The sequence below is a fragment of the Loxodonta africana genome, chromosome 7, assembly GCF_030014295.1.
Source record: "Loxodonta africana isolate mLoxAfr1 chromosome 7, mLoxAfr1.hap2, whole genome shotgun sequence".
Lineage (NCBI taxonomy): Eukaryota > Metazoa > Chordata > Mammalia > Proboscidea > Elephantidae > Loxodonta > Loxodonta africana.
In genome coordinates, this window is record NC_087348.1 from 4,110,196 (window position 1) to 4,124,625 (window position 14,430).

Genomic DNA, 14,430 nt, shown 5'->3' on the forward strand with positions numbered 1-14,430 from the left:
CTTCCTGTACTTCCCCTGCCCTGAGCTGGGATCAGCCTGGACAGTGGAATTTGGACACCAGGACCTGGGCACTCCTGGTTCCCTTCAATTACCCTCCAGTGTGTTCGTTAAAATGTGGATTAGCAAGTAACAGTGAGGATTTTAGGTGAAATCAGTCGGACCTTGTGTCTGTGGACCTTTGTTAACTTCTAGCCCCTGGAAAGTTCAAGAAAGTTTCAGGTGGAGATCCAATCTGTGTCGGGATGCCGAAGGCTGCAGTGGGCCTCTGTGTTAAATCCATACCTGCTGTCCCTGCTGTGTGTTTTGGGAGAGGTGTGTGCTGGGGGGGACGGGGGGAAGCATTAGGCCAGGTGAGAGCAGTTGGACTTGTCAGGTGGAGGGTAGCGGGTGCCTGCATCAGATAGCCCAGGCCTGATGGACAGGAAATCAGTTTATTTTTTACAGACGAGGCTGGACAGAGCCTGAGCAGGCTTCTCCCTGTTATGGATTGAATTGTGTCCCCCCAAAACTTGTGTTGTAAATCCTAACCACTATACCTGTGGTTATAATCCCATTTGGGAGTGGGTTATCTTTGGTATGTTAATGAGACAGGATTAGTGTAGGGTGTATCTTGAGTCAGTCTCTTTTGAGATCTAAAAAGGGTTAAGCCAGCCAGCAGAGCAGAGATGGGGGAAGAGAGATGCCAAGCCACGTGAAGCTCACACAGAAGCCGAAGCTCAGAAGAGACAAAGACACTCCTCTAGAGCTGACAGAGAGAGAGCCTTTCCCTAGAGCTGAGGTCCTGAATTTGGACTTGAAACCTCCTAAACTGTGAGAAAATAAGTTTCTGTTTGTTAAAGCCACCCACTTGTGGTATGTCTATCATAGTAGCACTAGATGACTAAGACATTCCCGGTCAAGGTTAAGCTGCTGATGGTTTTGACCTTGTGAGGAATGACTGCCTGCCTTCGCCCCGAGTTACCTGGTGACCGGGTGCTGCTGTATCCGCCTGTGTGGTTGTGGGGTGAACCAGAAAGTGGAGTAGGAGTTTGCTCTCCATCGCAGCTTCCTCCTCAGAGGCCGTTTTTGTTGTTGTGTGTACCACCGAGTTGATTCCGGCTCATAGTGATCCTATGTGATGGGTAAAACTGCCCCATAGGGTTTCCCAGACTTTAATCTTTATGGGAGCGGATAGGCAGGTCTTTCTGCCAAGGAGTGGCTGGTGGGTTCAAACCAACAACCTTTTGGTTAGCAGCCAAGTGCTTAACCATTGAAACAACAGGGCTCCTTCTTTTTTTTTAATTAGTACTTTAGATGAAAATTTACAGAACAAACTAGTTTCTTATCAAACAGTTAGTACACACATTGTTCTATGACACTGGTTAACAACCCTACAACATGTCCACACTCTGCCTTCACAACCCTGGCTGCGTTCCCTATTACAGGCTTTCCTGTTCCCTCCTACCTTCCTGTTGCTACAGGGCTCCTTCTTTAGAGATTAACCAAAAACAAACTCGTTGTTGTCAAGTCAATTCCAACTCATAATGACCCTATAGGACAGAGTAGAGCTGCCCCACAGGGTTTTCAAAGCTGTAATCTTTATGGAAGCAGACTGCCACATCATTCTCCTTAGGAGCAGCTGGTGGGTTCAAACTGCCGACCTTTTGGTTAGCAACCAAGCTCTTAACCACTGTGCCACCAGGGCTCCTTTAGAGATTAAAAATCCAAACCAAACCCATTGCCGTTGAGGCGATTGTGACTCATAGCGACCCTATAGGACAGAGTAAAACTGCCCCATAGGGTTTCCAAGGCAGTAAATCTTTACAGAAGCAGACTGCCATGTCTTTCTCCCGTGGAGCCACTGGTGGGTTCAAAAATGCTAACATTTTGGTTAGCAGCCGAGCCCCTAACGCCTGTGCCACCAGGGTCCCTTTGTTAGAGATTAACTGAAAGACCAAACCCATTGACCTTGAGTTGATTCCAACTCATAATGACACTATAGGACAGAGTAGAACTGCCTCATCGGGTTTCCAAGGAGAAGCTGGTAGATTTGAACTGCTGATCTTTTTTGGTTAGCAGCCTAATGCTTAACCACTAGGCCACCAGGGCCTTTCTGTAGAGATTAGGAACCACAAATGTTGACCCACAGCCTCACTTCCCAGAGGTGGGGTTGGTAGTCTGGTTGGGGCCCCGAAAACTGGAGTTTTTCAATGTGCTTTGGGTGGTTCATGCCTTTTGTAGCTCTTGGCAATGACAGTGAACAGTAAGGGATTTTAAACTCACACCCGAGACGAACTGATTGAGTTGCCATGGGCTGGGCTCTAAGCTTGGCCCCAAGGTTCTAGACACAGAAACCCATGTCCAGGCCAGCCCCAGGGTCGCCAGTGGAGCCCCAATCGAGGGGCGTCCCTCCCTCCTTGGAGGCTGGCCAGTGCGCCCCCCTCTCCCATGGAACCTTCCAGTAGCCTGTGTTATAGACGTTTCTTGTAAAGACACGTCTGTTTCCTCGTTTTTCCCTTTAGACCAATCTGAAGAAATGCATGGACCACGTTCAGCATCGCTCGGTGGAGAAAATAGTCAAGATGCTCGATCGAGGCCTGGACCCCAATTTCCACGACCTGGAGACTGGAGGTGGGTGTTCGCTGGAGAAGACTTTGCTGGAGGGTGGGTTCCATCAGCCTTGGCGAGTCGGTTGTTCATATCACATGAGCGGGCTGACGTTTACGTGAATTGGGGTTTAAAGCTGCTTCCTTGCTCGTCTGAGTCCTGGACGGGAAGGGCCTGAGCCTGTTCTGCTCACCACGGTCTCCCTGCAGCTGTATGACCCTCGGCACATGGTAGTGGCGCAGGCCATCGTTGCTGATTAAACAAGTGAACAAGTGAACGTGTGCTTCTGAGTTTCCTGGCGCTGCTTCAAAAGAAGCACCGCAGGTGGGGGGCTTTAAGGAACAGGAATTACTATCAGAGTTCAGAAGGCTAGAAGTTGAATTCAGGGCACCAGCTCTAGGGAAAGGCGTTCTCTCTTTTGGTTCCGGGGGAAGGTTCTTGTCTTTCAGCTTGTCTTCCTCGGTTCCTTGATTTCCACGCGGCATCAGTCTTTCCCCATCGGTTCTGCTTGCTTCCGTGCCTAATCTGCCCCTTTTATATTGCAAAGGTGTTGGCTCAAGACACTCCCTACACTGATATGGTCTCGTTAATGTAACAAAGAAAACCCTATTCCCAAATGGGATTATATCCGCAAGTGTAAAAAAGCCAAAAACCCATTGCTGTCCAGTTGATTTTGACTCATGGTGACTCAATAGGACCACACAGAACTGCCCATTAGGGTTTCCAAGGAGCGGCTGGTGGATTTGAACTGCCGACCTTTTGGTTAGCAGCCAGGCTCTTAACCACTACACCACCGGGCTCCATCCACAGGTGTAGGGGTAGGATTTACAATATATATATTTTTGGGGAGGAGCCCTGGTAGTGCAATGTTTAAGTACCCGGCCCCTAACTGAAAGGTGGGCGGTTCAAACCGACCCAGCGGTTCCCACGCTTCCGTGAAGATTACAGCCTCGGAAGCCCTGGGGGGCAGTTCTCCTCTGTCCCAGGGGTCGCTATGAGTGGAAAATCAACTTGGCAGCACTCAACATTTTGGGGGACACAATTTGAACCATAACAGAATGCCATGCGTATACTGAGTTGCCAAGCGCCATTGTTGGTGGACACGATTTCTTGCCCTGGGCATGCAGCCCCCCAGAGCTTACATTCCAGGGGTGCACATGTTTATAAACATGCGTGGGTGTGTGCCCACGTGTCTGGACAGGCACATACAAGCACGTGAGCATATACACACAAACGCCCCCAGCTGGAAACCACATCCCTCTTCCTGCCCACGGGCCTGTCATCGTTCTCTGGAGACATGGCACAGGCTCTGGATGGTTCCATGAACCTGGGTTTCCCAGCCTCTGCGCTGTGGATATCTGGGGCAGACATTTCCTTGAGGTGGGCTGCCCTGTACTCTCTAGGGTGTTTAGCAGCGTCACTGGCCTCCACCCACCAGGTGCCCGTGGCAGTTCCCAGTTGTGACAGCCAAAATTGCGCCCAGACACAGTCCCCAGGGTGGAGCACCACCTCCGGGTGACCCCTGTGGAGTGGGTGAGCCGCCGACCTTGGAAATAAGGAGAAGGTCAGAGGCCACGGGAGCTGTGTGTTTGGTGCTGGACGGTGTGATGGGGTGGGCGCAGGGAGGAGCCAGGGGAGGCCCGGGCTCTGTGCCCACTCTGGAGTGGGGTGGTGGGCAGCTGCAAGCTTCTGTCCTCTGTAACTGGGAGATACAGGCACGGGCCAGCGGGTGGCACTCATCGTGGCGGGGGAATGTGGAGTGAGTGAGAAGGAAGTGAGCGGGCACAGGATGGATGTTGCAGGCCAGCTCGAGCCTCTCGGGGTGTCCTGTCCCGGCGTCTGTCCCTCCAGCTCATCTGGCTCCTCCCCTGTGGAGTCCTCCCACCGGACTGCTGAGCCCTTTCTGTCTGCTGTGGTGTGTGGAGCGCCCATGCACTTCAGCTATGAAAATAAACCAGTGCATGGGTCCCGGAGCCTGAGCCTGAGCCTGAGCCTTAGGGGCACCCTCCTGCAGACCAGCTGGGCCTGGGTGTCTGTGGTTGTGTCCCCCACCTGCAGTCTCTCCAGGGGGCCACCCTTGACCTAGACAGTGTGCGCCTCTCACGCCTTACCTTGTCCTCATCCATGACTGTTTCCCGATGATTTGGCGGGGGCTTGGGCCCCATCAATGCACCCACTCCTCTTGCCCTCCCCGGACAGCAGGAGATGGGGAGTCGAGGGTCCACTCTGGCTGCCCGCCTCTCTTCTGCCCAGTACGACCCCTCTAGTTGGCTCCTTCCCAGTGTGAGCCAGACTTCTCTGAGGCCACCTGTGCCTGTGTGTCAGTATCTCCTTGATTTTAAGGGTCTGAACTGGCTATTATTCTGGGCCGGACCCTTACCGAACTTTTCAGAACACGTTGACACAGGCTCTGATTTATTCTGAAACAGTCCACAGCCATTTCTCTTGATCCAACCCAGAGTTAAAAACTGACGTCGTTGTCACTGTGTCTTGGGTCGGTACCAGCACTTAAAAATCACCGATTGTTAGGAGCAGCGTGGAGGGGGCAGGTAAGGATGGTAAAGACAGAAGTGCGCCCCCAGCCATCAGCCTGTCAGCCTGTCACCCGTGGGGGCTTGCCTGTTCTGTGATGCTGGAAGCTACCTGCAGGGACACCCTTGGTGAACAGGTTTCGGCAGAGTTGCTTCCAGACTAAGACAGACGAGGAAGAAAGGCCTGGTGATACCCTTCCAAAAATCAGCCAGTGAAAACCCTGTGGAGCACGACAGAATAGCACCTGATCTAGAGCCGGAAGATGAGCCCCTGAGATTGGAAGGGCACAGTGGCCGCCACAACGGGCTGGGGCATGCCCATGATCGGTGAGGGTGGTGCAGGACCAGACGACGTTTGTTCTGTCGTACGTGGGTCACCGTGAGTCGGGCTGACTTGATGGCGGCTAACAGCAGCAATAACAAAGACAAGTGCGACCTTAGCCACGTTCCCAGGACCCGGGCAGAAGTGAGCTGGAGGCAGTGGTCCTCAGAGAACTCCGCAGGCGTTTCTCTTCTGTACCGTGCCTGGGCTCAGGGTGTGCCGGGATCCCAGCCTTGCAGACTCCTCACCTGCAGCTTATGGAGGCCATCACCTGGGCTCTGGAGGGGGTGCAGGGTCCGTGACCTGGAAGATCTGTCCTCGGCAGGCAATGGCAGCTCACAGTCGTGGAACGGGGTTTGCCCTGGAAGCCCTGGGCACTCCCAGGGCGAGGAAGAGCTGGCCCACTCACTCACTGTTCATTCATCACCTGAGGCTGTGCCTTGGGCCCCCTCTGGGTTAGAGGTTTTGGGCTGAGCTGGTAACGTTTTTTAATGGCATATGCTTTTTTTTTTTTTAAAAAAAGAACAATTATATTCTAAAAGATATATAACAAAAATATTGCCATTTTAACCATTTTTAAACAGTACTATTCAGTGACACTAATTATGTTCACCGTGTTGTATAACCATCACCCCATCCATTTCCAAGTTTTCCCAACCCCAAACAGATGCCCGGGCCCCCTTCGGTAATAACTCCCATTGCCCCCTCCCCCAGCCTGTGGGATCTGCTAATCTACTTTCTGCCTGTACCCTTGCGTATTCTAGGTACTATATACAAGTGGGATCACACGGCATTTGTCCTCTTGTGTCTGGCTCATTTAACTCAGTTTCTGGTAGCGCAAACACTTACGCGTTCGCCTGCTACTGAAAGGTTGGTGGTTTGAACCCCTGCAAAGGCGCCTTGGAAGAAACGCCTGGTGATTTACTTCCAAAGTATCCAGCCGTGAAAACCCTGTGGAGCACAGTTCTGCTCTGAGACACATGGGGTTGCCAGGAGTCAGAGACGAGTGAAGGGCAACTTCTTGTTTGTTATTTTTAAAATTTCCATCAGTATCATGTGTTCAGGGTTCATCTGTGTCATAGCGTGTATCAGGACTTCGTTTCTCTTCGTGGCTGAGTAACGTTCCATTGTACGGTGGGCCCAAAAAAAACCAAACCCAGTGCTGTTGAGTTGATTCCCACTCGTAGCGGTACGGTGGACCACATTGTGTTTTTTCAGCTGGTGAGTTTTTCAAAGCCATCAGCAGAATCCAGCTGGAAACTCGACCTCCTAACTCCCGGCGCATGTGGCTGGAGGCAGCTTCCCTTCCGAGCCCAGGAAACACCTCCACGCTTGGACCTGGGCTCCTTCTCTGCAGGAGGGCCTGTGACTCTCTGCTGCCCCAGGGCTGCCGCTGGGGCCAGGGTGGGGGAAACAGCCCTTCCCAATGTGCAGCGGTAATTAAATCCCATAGAAGAACCAGCCCATTAAAACAGAACACCCGTGTTGTTACAGACAGTCTGATAGCGACCCTAGATTTAAAATTTACTAAGTCACGATGCAAGTAGTCTGAAAAAAATAAAGCTTCCTTCCCCAGGGTCTCAGAGGTCATCTCCTCCTTTGACTGGGTCCTGCAGAATGAGACGCGTGGTGCTTCCAAGAACTGAAAAGGAAGTAGAATTCATGATGTGACTGATTATTATTTTGCACGGTGTTTGCAAACTTGAAAAGCGAGTCCCCGTGCAAAGGAGGAAGGCTGGTTAATAAAGCCAGAAACTTCTTTCAACATTCTGAATGAGAAACAAAAAGGAGAGGATTCATTTCCTGAGCCACGCGTGGCAGGACGTCAGTGAGGCACTGGGCTCCACTGATAAGGTGCAGCTACTGAGTCAGTCTCCACGGCGGCGAGGTGCTTGTCAGCCGGTGGCTTCGCAGGTTTAAGCCGGCTGTCCCCTTGCTCTGCCCGTGTGTGGCCTTGGCGGCTCCCAGGGCATCTCTGCCCGGCCCCCAGGAGGTCCAATTAGAAGGTTTCTCAGACGTTTCGTGTCCCTGCACGCTCAGCGCCTGCACAGAGCTTTGGCTTTTCCCAGGGAGTTGTCGCTCTCCTATTATTAGAGACGTTGACATCACTGGGGGTGTGTGGGGGGTGTGGACCATGCCAGGTGACACTGCCCGAGGGGGTGACACCAAAATGACTATAAAATTTTTCTGCAGTGTTTCAGCAGTAATTTATTATTTTTTATAAAAATATCTGCATAGAGAAATACAAGGCGGAGAGGAGGCGTGTGCTGTAAACATGGTAGGGAGAGCAGCTAGGGCCACGTGACAATGTGTGTATGAGCTTTTATATGAGAAACTGACTTGAATTGTAAACTTTCACTCAAAGCACACACAGACACACAAAAGGAACTGAAGCCACTTCCAAAGTCCACCTTTCAGCCAAAGATTAGATAAGCCTATAAAACAAACAGTAACTCAAATAAGGAACGTGCTCCTTAGTTCAGTCAAGTAGATGAGACCAAATGGGCAACACCTGCCCAAAAGCAAAGACAAGAAGGCAGGAAAACTAGACGAATGGACATAGGGAACCTGACGTGGAAAGGGGGAGAGTGCTGATACATTGCACGGATAGCAACCAATATCACAAACAATTTGTGTGTAGATTTTTGAATGAGAAACTAATTTGTGCAGTAAACTTTCACCCAAAGCACATAAAATAAAATAAAAAAACTGTTGGAAAAAATCCACATAGTTACAACAACAAAAACATTTTTCAAAAGCCCAGCTTACATATATCAATATACCTACAAGGCTAAAACTCTTGCTAATTTATTTTTTGAACCTTCTAATGATCTCCCCCATGTTTCTGTCAGTCCCCCATGTGACTCAGTTTGTCGTACTGTGGGGGCTTGCGTGTTGCTGTGATGCTGGAAGCTATGCCACCGGTATTCAGATACCAGTGGGGTCAACCATAGAGGACAGGTTTCGGCTGAGCTTCCAGACCAAGACAGACTAGGCAGGAGGACCCGGCAGTCTACTTCTGAAAAGCATTAGCCAGTGAAAACCTTATGAATAGCAGTGGAACACTGTCTGATACAGTGCCGGAAGTTGAGCTCCCGAGGTTGGAAGGCACTCAAAAGATGACTGGGGAAGAGCTGCCTCCTCAAAGTAGAGTCGACCTTAATGACGTGGATGGAGCAAAGCTTTCAGGACCTTCATTTGCTGATGTGGCACAACTCAAAATGAGAAGAAACAGCTGCAAACCTCTGTTAATAATTAGAACATGGAATGTACTAAGTATGAATCTAGGAAAATTGGAAATGGTCAAAAATGAAACGGAACACATAAAGATCAATATCCTAGGCATTAGTGAGCTGAAATGGACTGGTGTTGGCCATTTGGAATCAAACAATCATCATATGGTCTACTGTGCCGGGAATGACCACTTGAAGAGGAATGGTGTTGCATTCATCATCAAAAAGAACGTTCCAAGATCTATCCTGAAGTACAACGCTGTCAATAATAGGATAATATCCATATGCCTTCAAGGAAGACCAGTTAATACGACTATTATTCAAATTTACCCACCAACCACTAAGGCCAAAGATGAAGAAATTGAAGATTTCTACCAACTTCTGCAGTCTGAAATTGATTGAACATGCAATCAGGATGTGTTGATAATTACTTATAAATGGAACGGGAAAGCTGGAAACGAAGAAGGATCAGTAGTTGGAAAATATGGCCTTGGTGATAGAAATGATGCCGGAGATCACAGGATAGAATTTTGCAAGATCAATGACTTCTTTGTTGCAAATACCTTTTTTTCACCAACATAAATGGCGACTATACACATAAACCTCGCCAGATGGGACACACAGAAATCAAATCGACGACACCTGTGGAAAGAGGTGATGGTAAAGCTCAGTATGATCAGTCAGAACAACGCCAGGGGCCGACTGTGGAACGGACCATGAATTGCTCATGTACAAGTTCACGTTGAAACTGAAGAAAATTAGAAGAAGTCCATGAGAGCCAAAGTACAACCTTGAGTATATCCCACCTGAATTTAGAGACCATCTCAGGAATAGATTTAACACGTTGAACACCAATGACCGAACACCAGATGAATGACATCAAGGACATCATCCCTGAAGAAAGTAAGAGGTCCCTGAAAAGACAGGAAAGAAAGAAAAGACCAAGATGGGTGTCAGAAGAGACTCTGAAACTTGCTCTTGAACGTTGAGCAGCTAATGCAAAAGGAAGAGTTGATGAAGTAAAAGAGCCGAACAGAAGATTTCAAAGGGCGGCTCAAGAAGACGAAGTAAAATATTATAATGACATGTGCAAAGAGCTGGAGATAGAAAACCAAAAGGGAAGAACACATTTGGCATTTCTCTAGCTGAAGGAACTGAAGAAAAAATTCAAGCCTCGAGTTGCAATACTGACGGATTCTATGGGAAAATACTAAATGACGCAGGAAGCATCAAAAAAAGATGGAAGAAATACACAGAGTCACTATACCAAAAAGAATTGGTCGACGTTCACCCATTTCAAGAGGTAACATATGATCAGGAACTGATGGCACTGAAGGAAGAAGTCCAAGCTGCACTGAAGTCACTGGCGAAAAACAAGGCTCCAGGAATTGATGGAATATCAACTGAGATGTTTCAACAAACTGGAAATGCTCACTTGTCTATATGCCAAGAATTCTGGAAGACGCCTACCTGGCCAACCAAATGGAGGAGATCCATATTTATGCCTATTCCCAAGAAAGGTAATCCAACCGAATGTGGAAATTATCGAACAATATCATTAATATCACATGCCAGCAAAATTTTGCTGAAGATCATTCAAAAGCGGCTGCAGCAGTATATCCACAGGGAACTGCCAGAAATTCAGGCTGGATTCAGAAGAGGATGTGGAACCAGGGATATCATTGCTGATGTCAGATGGGTCCTGGCTGAAAGCAGAGGATACCAGGAGGATGTTTACCTGTGTTTCATTGACTATGCAAAGGCATTCGACTGTGTGGATCATAACAAATTATGGATAACATTGCTAATAGGAATTCCAGAACACTTAATTATGCTCATGAGGAACCTATACATAGATCAAGAGGCAGTCATTCGGACAGAACAAGGGGATACTGCGTGGTTTAAAGTCAGGGTTGTATCCTTTCACTATACCTATTCAATCTGTATGCTGAGGAAATAATCCAACAAGCTGGACTATATGAAGAAGAATGGGGCATCAGAATTGGAGGAAGACTCATTAACAACCTGTGTTATGCAAATAACACAACCTTGCTTGCTGAAAGTGGAGAGGACTTGAAGCACTTACTAATGAAGATCAAAGACCACAGCCTTCAGTATGGATTATACCTCAACATAAAGAAAACAAAAATCCTTACAACTGGACCAATAAGCAACATCATGATAAATGGAGAACAGATTGAACGTGTCAAGGATTTCATTTTACTTGGATCCATAGTCAACACCTATGGAAGCAGGAGTCAAGAAATCAAAAGACACATTGAATTGGGCAAATCTGCTGCAAAGGACTTCTTCAAAGTATTGAAAAGCAAAGATGTCACCTTGAAGACTAAGGTGCGCCTGACCCAAGCCATGGTATTTTCAATCGCGTCATATGCGTGCAAAAGCTGGACAATGAATAGGGAAGACTAAAGAAGAACCGACGCCTTTGAATTGTGGTGTTGGTGAAGAATATTGAGTATACCACGGACTGCCAAAAGAACGAACAAATCTGTCTTGGAAGAAGTACAACCAGAATGCTCCTTAGAAACAAGGATGGCCAGACTGCGTCTTACATACTTTGGACGTGTAATCAGGAGGGACCAGCCCCTGGAGAAGGACATCATGCTTGGTAAAGTAGAGGGTCAGCGGAAAAGAGGAAGACCCTCAATGAGATGGACTGAGTGGCTGCAACAGTGGGCTCAAGCATAACAATGATTGTCGGCATGGTGGAGGACTGGGCCGTGTTTTGTCCTGTGGATACATAGGGTCATGATGATTTGGAACCGACTCGATGGCTCCTAACAACAACAAGAACAACAACAAATGGCTCAGGTCAGAGCTGTCATGACTACCCAGCTACCATGGCGCTTGGTGGTTTCCTCTACAGGCATTACAAGCACATGGTGTTTTTTTTTTGGTGTTGTTGCTGCTTTTGTTTTTATAGTTGCTGATTTAGTCAAATATTCTGGTATTTTGGTAAGTAGTATTTGTGAACCTACATCAATAGCTTTTTTGAGAATGAATTAGTAATTAAAGGAAAAGGAGAAAAATCTAAGGTTTCCGCCCAGTTACTAGTAAGCTTGTAACTAATGATGTAATTCAGTGTAGACAGATTTTACAAAACCATTTAGTTGTTAGTATTCCTAGACTCTAATAAGTATTACATTAAAAATTTACAACTCTATCACGTATTATTCTATGATTAAAATTGATAACAGCCATTACTAAGGATTCTGTGTGGCCTGGAACAGGAGGTGATCCATGTGGAGGGTGACACCAACCCTGGTGTCGCCACTGGGAAAAGGTGAACGTTTTGATGCATTGATGACTGACTGATGGTGCATATTCGCCCTCGAACCTTAGCCCCCGAATGAGTCACTGGTGTGTAATTCATCAGAAGTAATAGTCCCCCCAGGAACTGGAGGAACTCTAGGAAACGCAATTCTGGGACTTGTGTAGACGTCAGTCTTCAAGGGCTGCTGTTGTTCTGTGCCGTCGGGTCGATTTTGACTCATGGCAACCCCACGTGACAGAGTAGAGCTGCTCCAGAGGGTTTCCTAGGCTGTAATCTTTAGGGGAGCAGAGTGGCTTGGTGGCTTTGAACCAACAACCTTTAGGTTAACAGCCGAGCGCTTAACCACGGCACCACCAGTGTTCGAGGCACACAACTTGTCTTATGCAAATGAAGTCAGCTTTAAGACTGCAGTAAATAACGTCCTTTGCCTACCGTGAACGCTTGAATGCTTGTGGTTTGTTGAGTAGAATTTTTAATAAAAAGAGAACTTTTTTTTAAAAGTGAGAGGTCAAGAAGAATATTGAATTATTTCGGAATTTTTATTTGTACCCTATGAAGTTCTAAAGCTTTAAAACTCAGAAGCTATGCCACTGTTATCTCAAAAGCCAGCAGGGTTACCCAGTGGTGGATAAGTTTCAGTAGATGTTTCAGGCCAAGACAGGCTAGAAAGAAAGGCCCAGTGATCAGCTCTCAAAAATTAGCCAATGGAAGCCTGGTGGATCACAGCAGAACATGGGCTAACTCACGTGCAAGGAAGGATCAGTCGCTGGAGGACATCGTGTTTGCTGAAGTAGAGGGCCAACGAGGGCGAGGGAGACTTTTGGCGAGATGAATTGGCGTGGTCGCCACAATGATGGATTCAAACATGCTGGTGACTGGCAGGATGTTGTATGACCAGGCAGTGTTTCATCCTATTCTACAGAAGGTAGCCATGAGTCAGAGTCAAGTCAACAGCGTCCATCTATCTACCCAGGTGGTTCTTATCCGTGACAAAGGCTGAGACCCACATTGGAAGATGATGAGGGAGGAATCCCAGCATGCACCTTCCCTCTCTCTCATCTCTGGGAATTTTGAGGTGGGGTCAAGGTTGCTGAATTTGTTGCGAAAAATGTGGCTGTACACACCTTGGCACCTGGGTGGGTTTCTTGGCATCAAGGCTGTGACATCTGGGGACATGGCAGATTTCTGCTGACACGGAGGAGGTGAGGGTACAGAGTGTAGCCCACCTGTCTTTTGTGGAAGCTTCTCAGCCTCCTCTTCCAAGGAAACACCCCCAAGTTGTGGACTTTCAGGACGTTCTAGCTGGAGGCTGTTTCTCCCCCCAAGAGGTTTAGCAACCACAGTCACAAATGGCCACTTCTGAAGCAGAGTCACACAGGTGTGTGTTGGGATGGCGAAATTTCACTCTGGCTTAGAAGGCTGTGTCATTTTTCAGAGATTCATATCTGTATAAAAGGAGTCCCTGGGTGGGTGCAAAGAGTTAAGGAGCTTGACTACTAAGTGAAAGGTTGGCAGTTCGAGTCCACCCAGAGGTGCCTTCAAAGAAAGACCTGGAGATCTACTTCCAAAGAATCAACCACTGAAAACCCCGAGGTCGCCATGAGCTGGAATAGACTCGACAGCAATGGTTTGTTTTTGGTGCAGGGGGTTTGGGTAGTGAAAATGGGTAATGCGTTTGGCTGCTAACTGAAAAGCCGGAGGTTCCAGTCCACTCAGAGGAGATCTAGAAGAAAGACCTGGAGATCAGCTTCTGAAAAATCGGCCACTGAAAGCGCCGTGGAGCCCAGTTCTCCTCGGACACGAAGGGGTCACCGTGAGTCAGGGTCCACTGGATGGCAGCTGTTTTTTTTAATCTACTCCCATTTAATTTTTAAAAATTTCTTATGCAAAAATTCATACACACATTGCTTTGTGAAATTAGTTGCAATCTCCGTAATGTGACAGCACCCTCCCCGTTTCCACCCTGGGTTCCCTGTGTCCGTCAACAGTTCCTGTCCCTTCCCGCCTTCTCATCCTGCCTCTGGACGGGAGCTGCCCATTTGGTCTCGTATATGTGACTGAAGTAAGAAGCACACTGCTGACGTGTAGTATGTTTTGTTTTATAGTCCTGTCTAATAGACCATTCAGCCTAGTCTTCTCACGTGAATTTGAGCTCTGCTCCACACTTCTGTCCCGCTCCGTCCGGGACTTTCTGTTGTGTTCCCTGTCAGGGCAGTCATTGCTGGTAACAGTTTTTACTTGTATAAAATGCATTGTTTTGGGAAAGTGACATGGCTTTATTGTGAGCAAGGGTGGCAGCCCTGATTCCGGTGCAGCGCTGGCCTTCTGTGTGGATAGCCAGTACCTGGTGGGTGAGTCCCCACCTCCAGCTGGGCGCAGCCATTCTTGTCTGTGTTGTCACTGTGGAGTGCAGCGCCCTTCAGGCTGGCTGGAGCTTTTCCTTATGAAGCCCTGTCAACCATG

The 14,430-nt window shown here is 48.2% G+C and overlaps 1 protein-coding gene across 1 annotated transcript in view; it reads left to right on the forward strand.

Annotated features, from left to right (window-relative positions):
• The window catches only part of SHANK2 (SH3 and multiple ankyrin repeat domains 2), a 571,155-nt gene that overhangs the window by 33,233 nt on the left and 523,492 nt on the right, over positions 1-14,430 (forward strand). Inside the window, exon 4 of the mRNA XM_064287611.1 lies at positions 2,502-2,610. Coding sequence (XP_064143681.1) covers positions 2,502-2,610 — 109 coding nt within the window. The remainder of the gene's footprint in view (positions 1-2,501; positions 2,611-14,430) is intronic.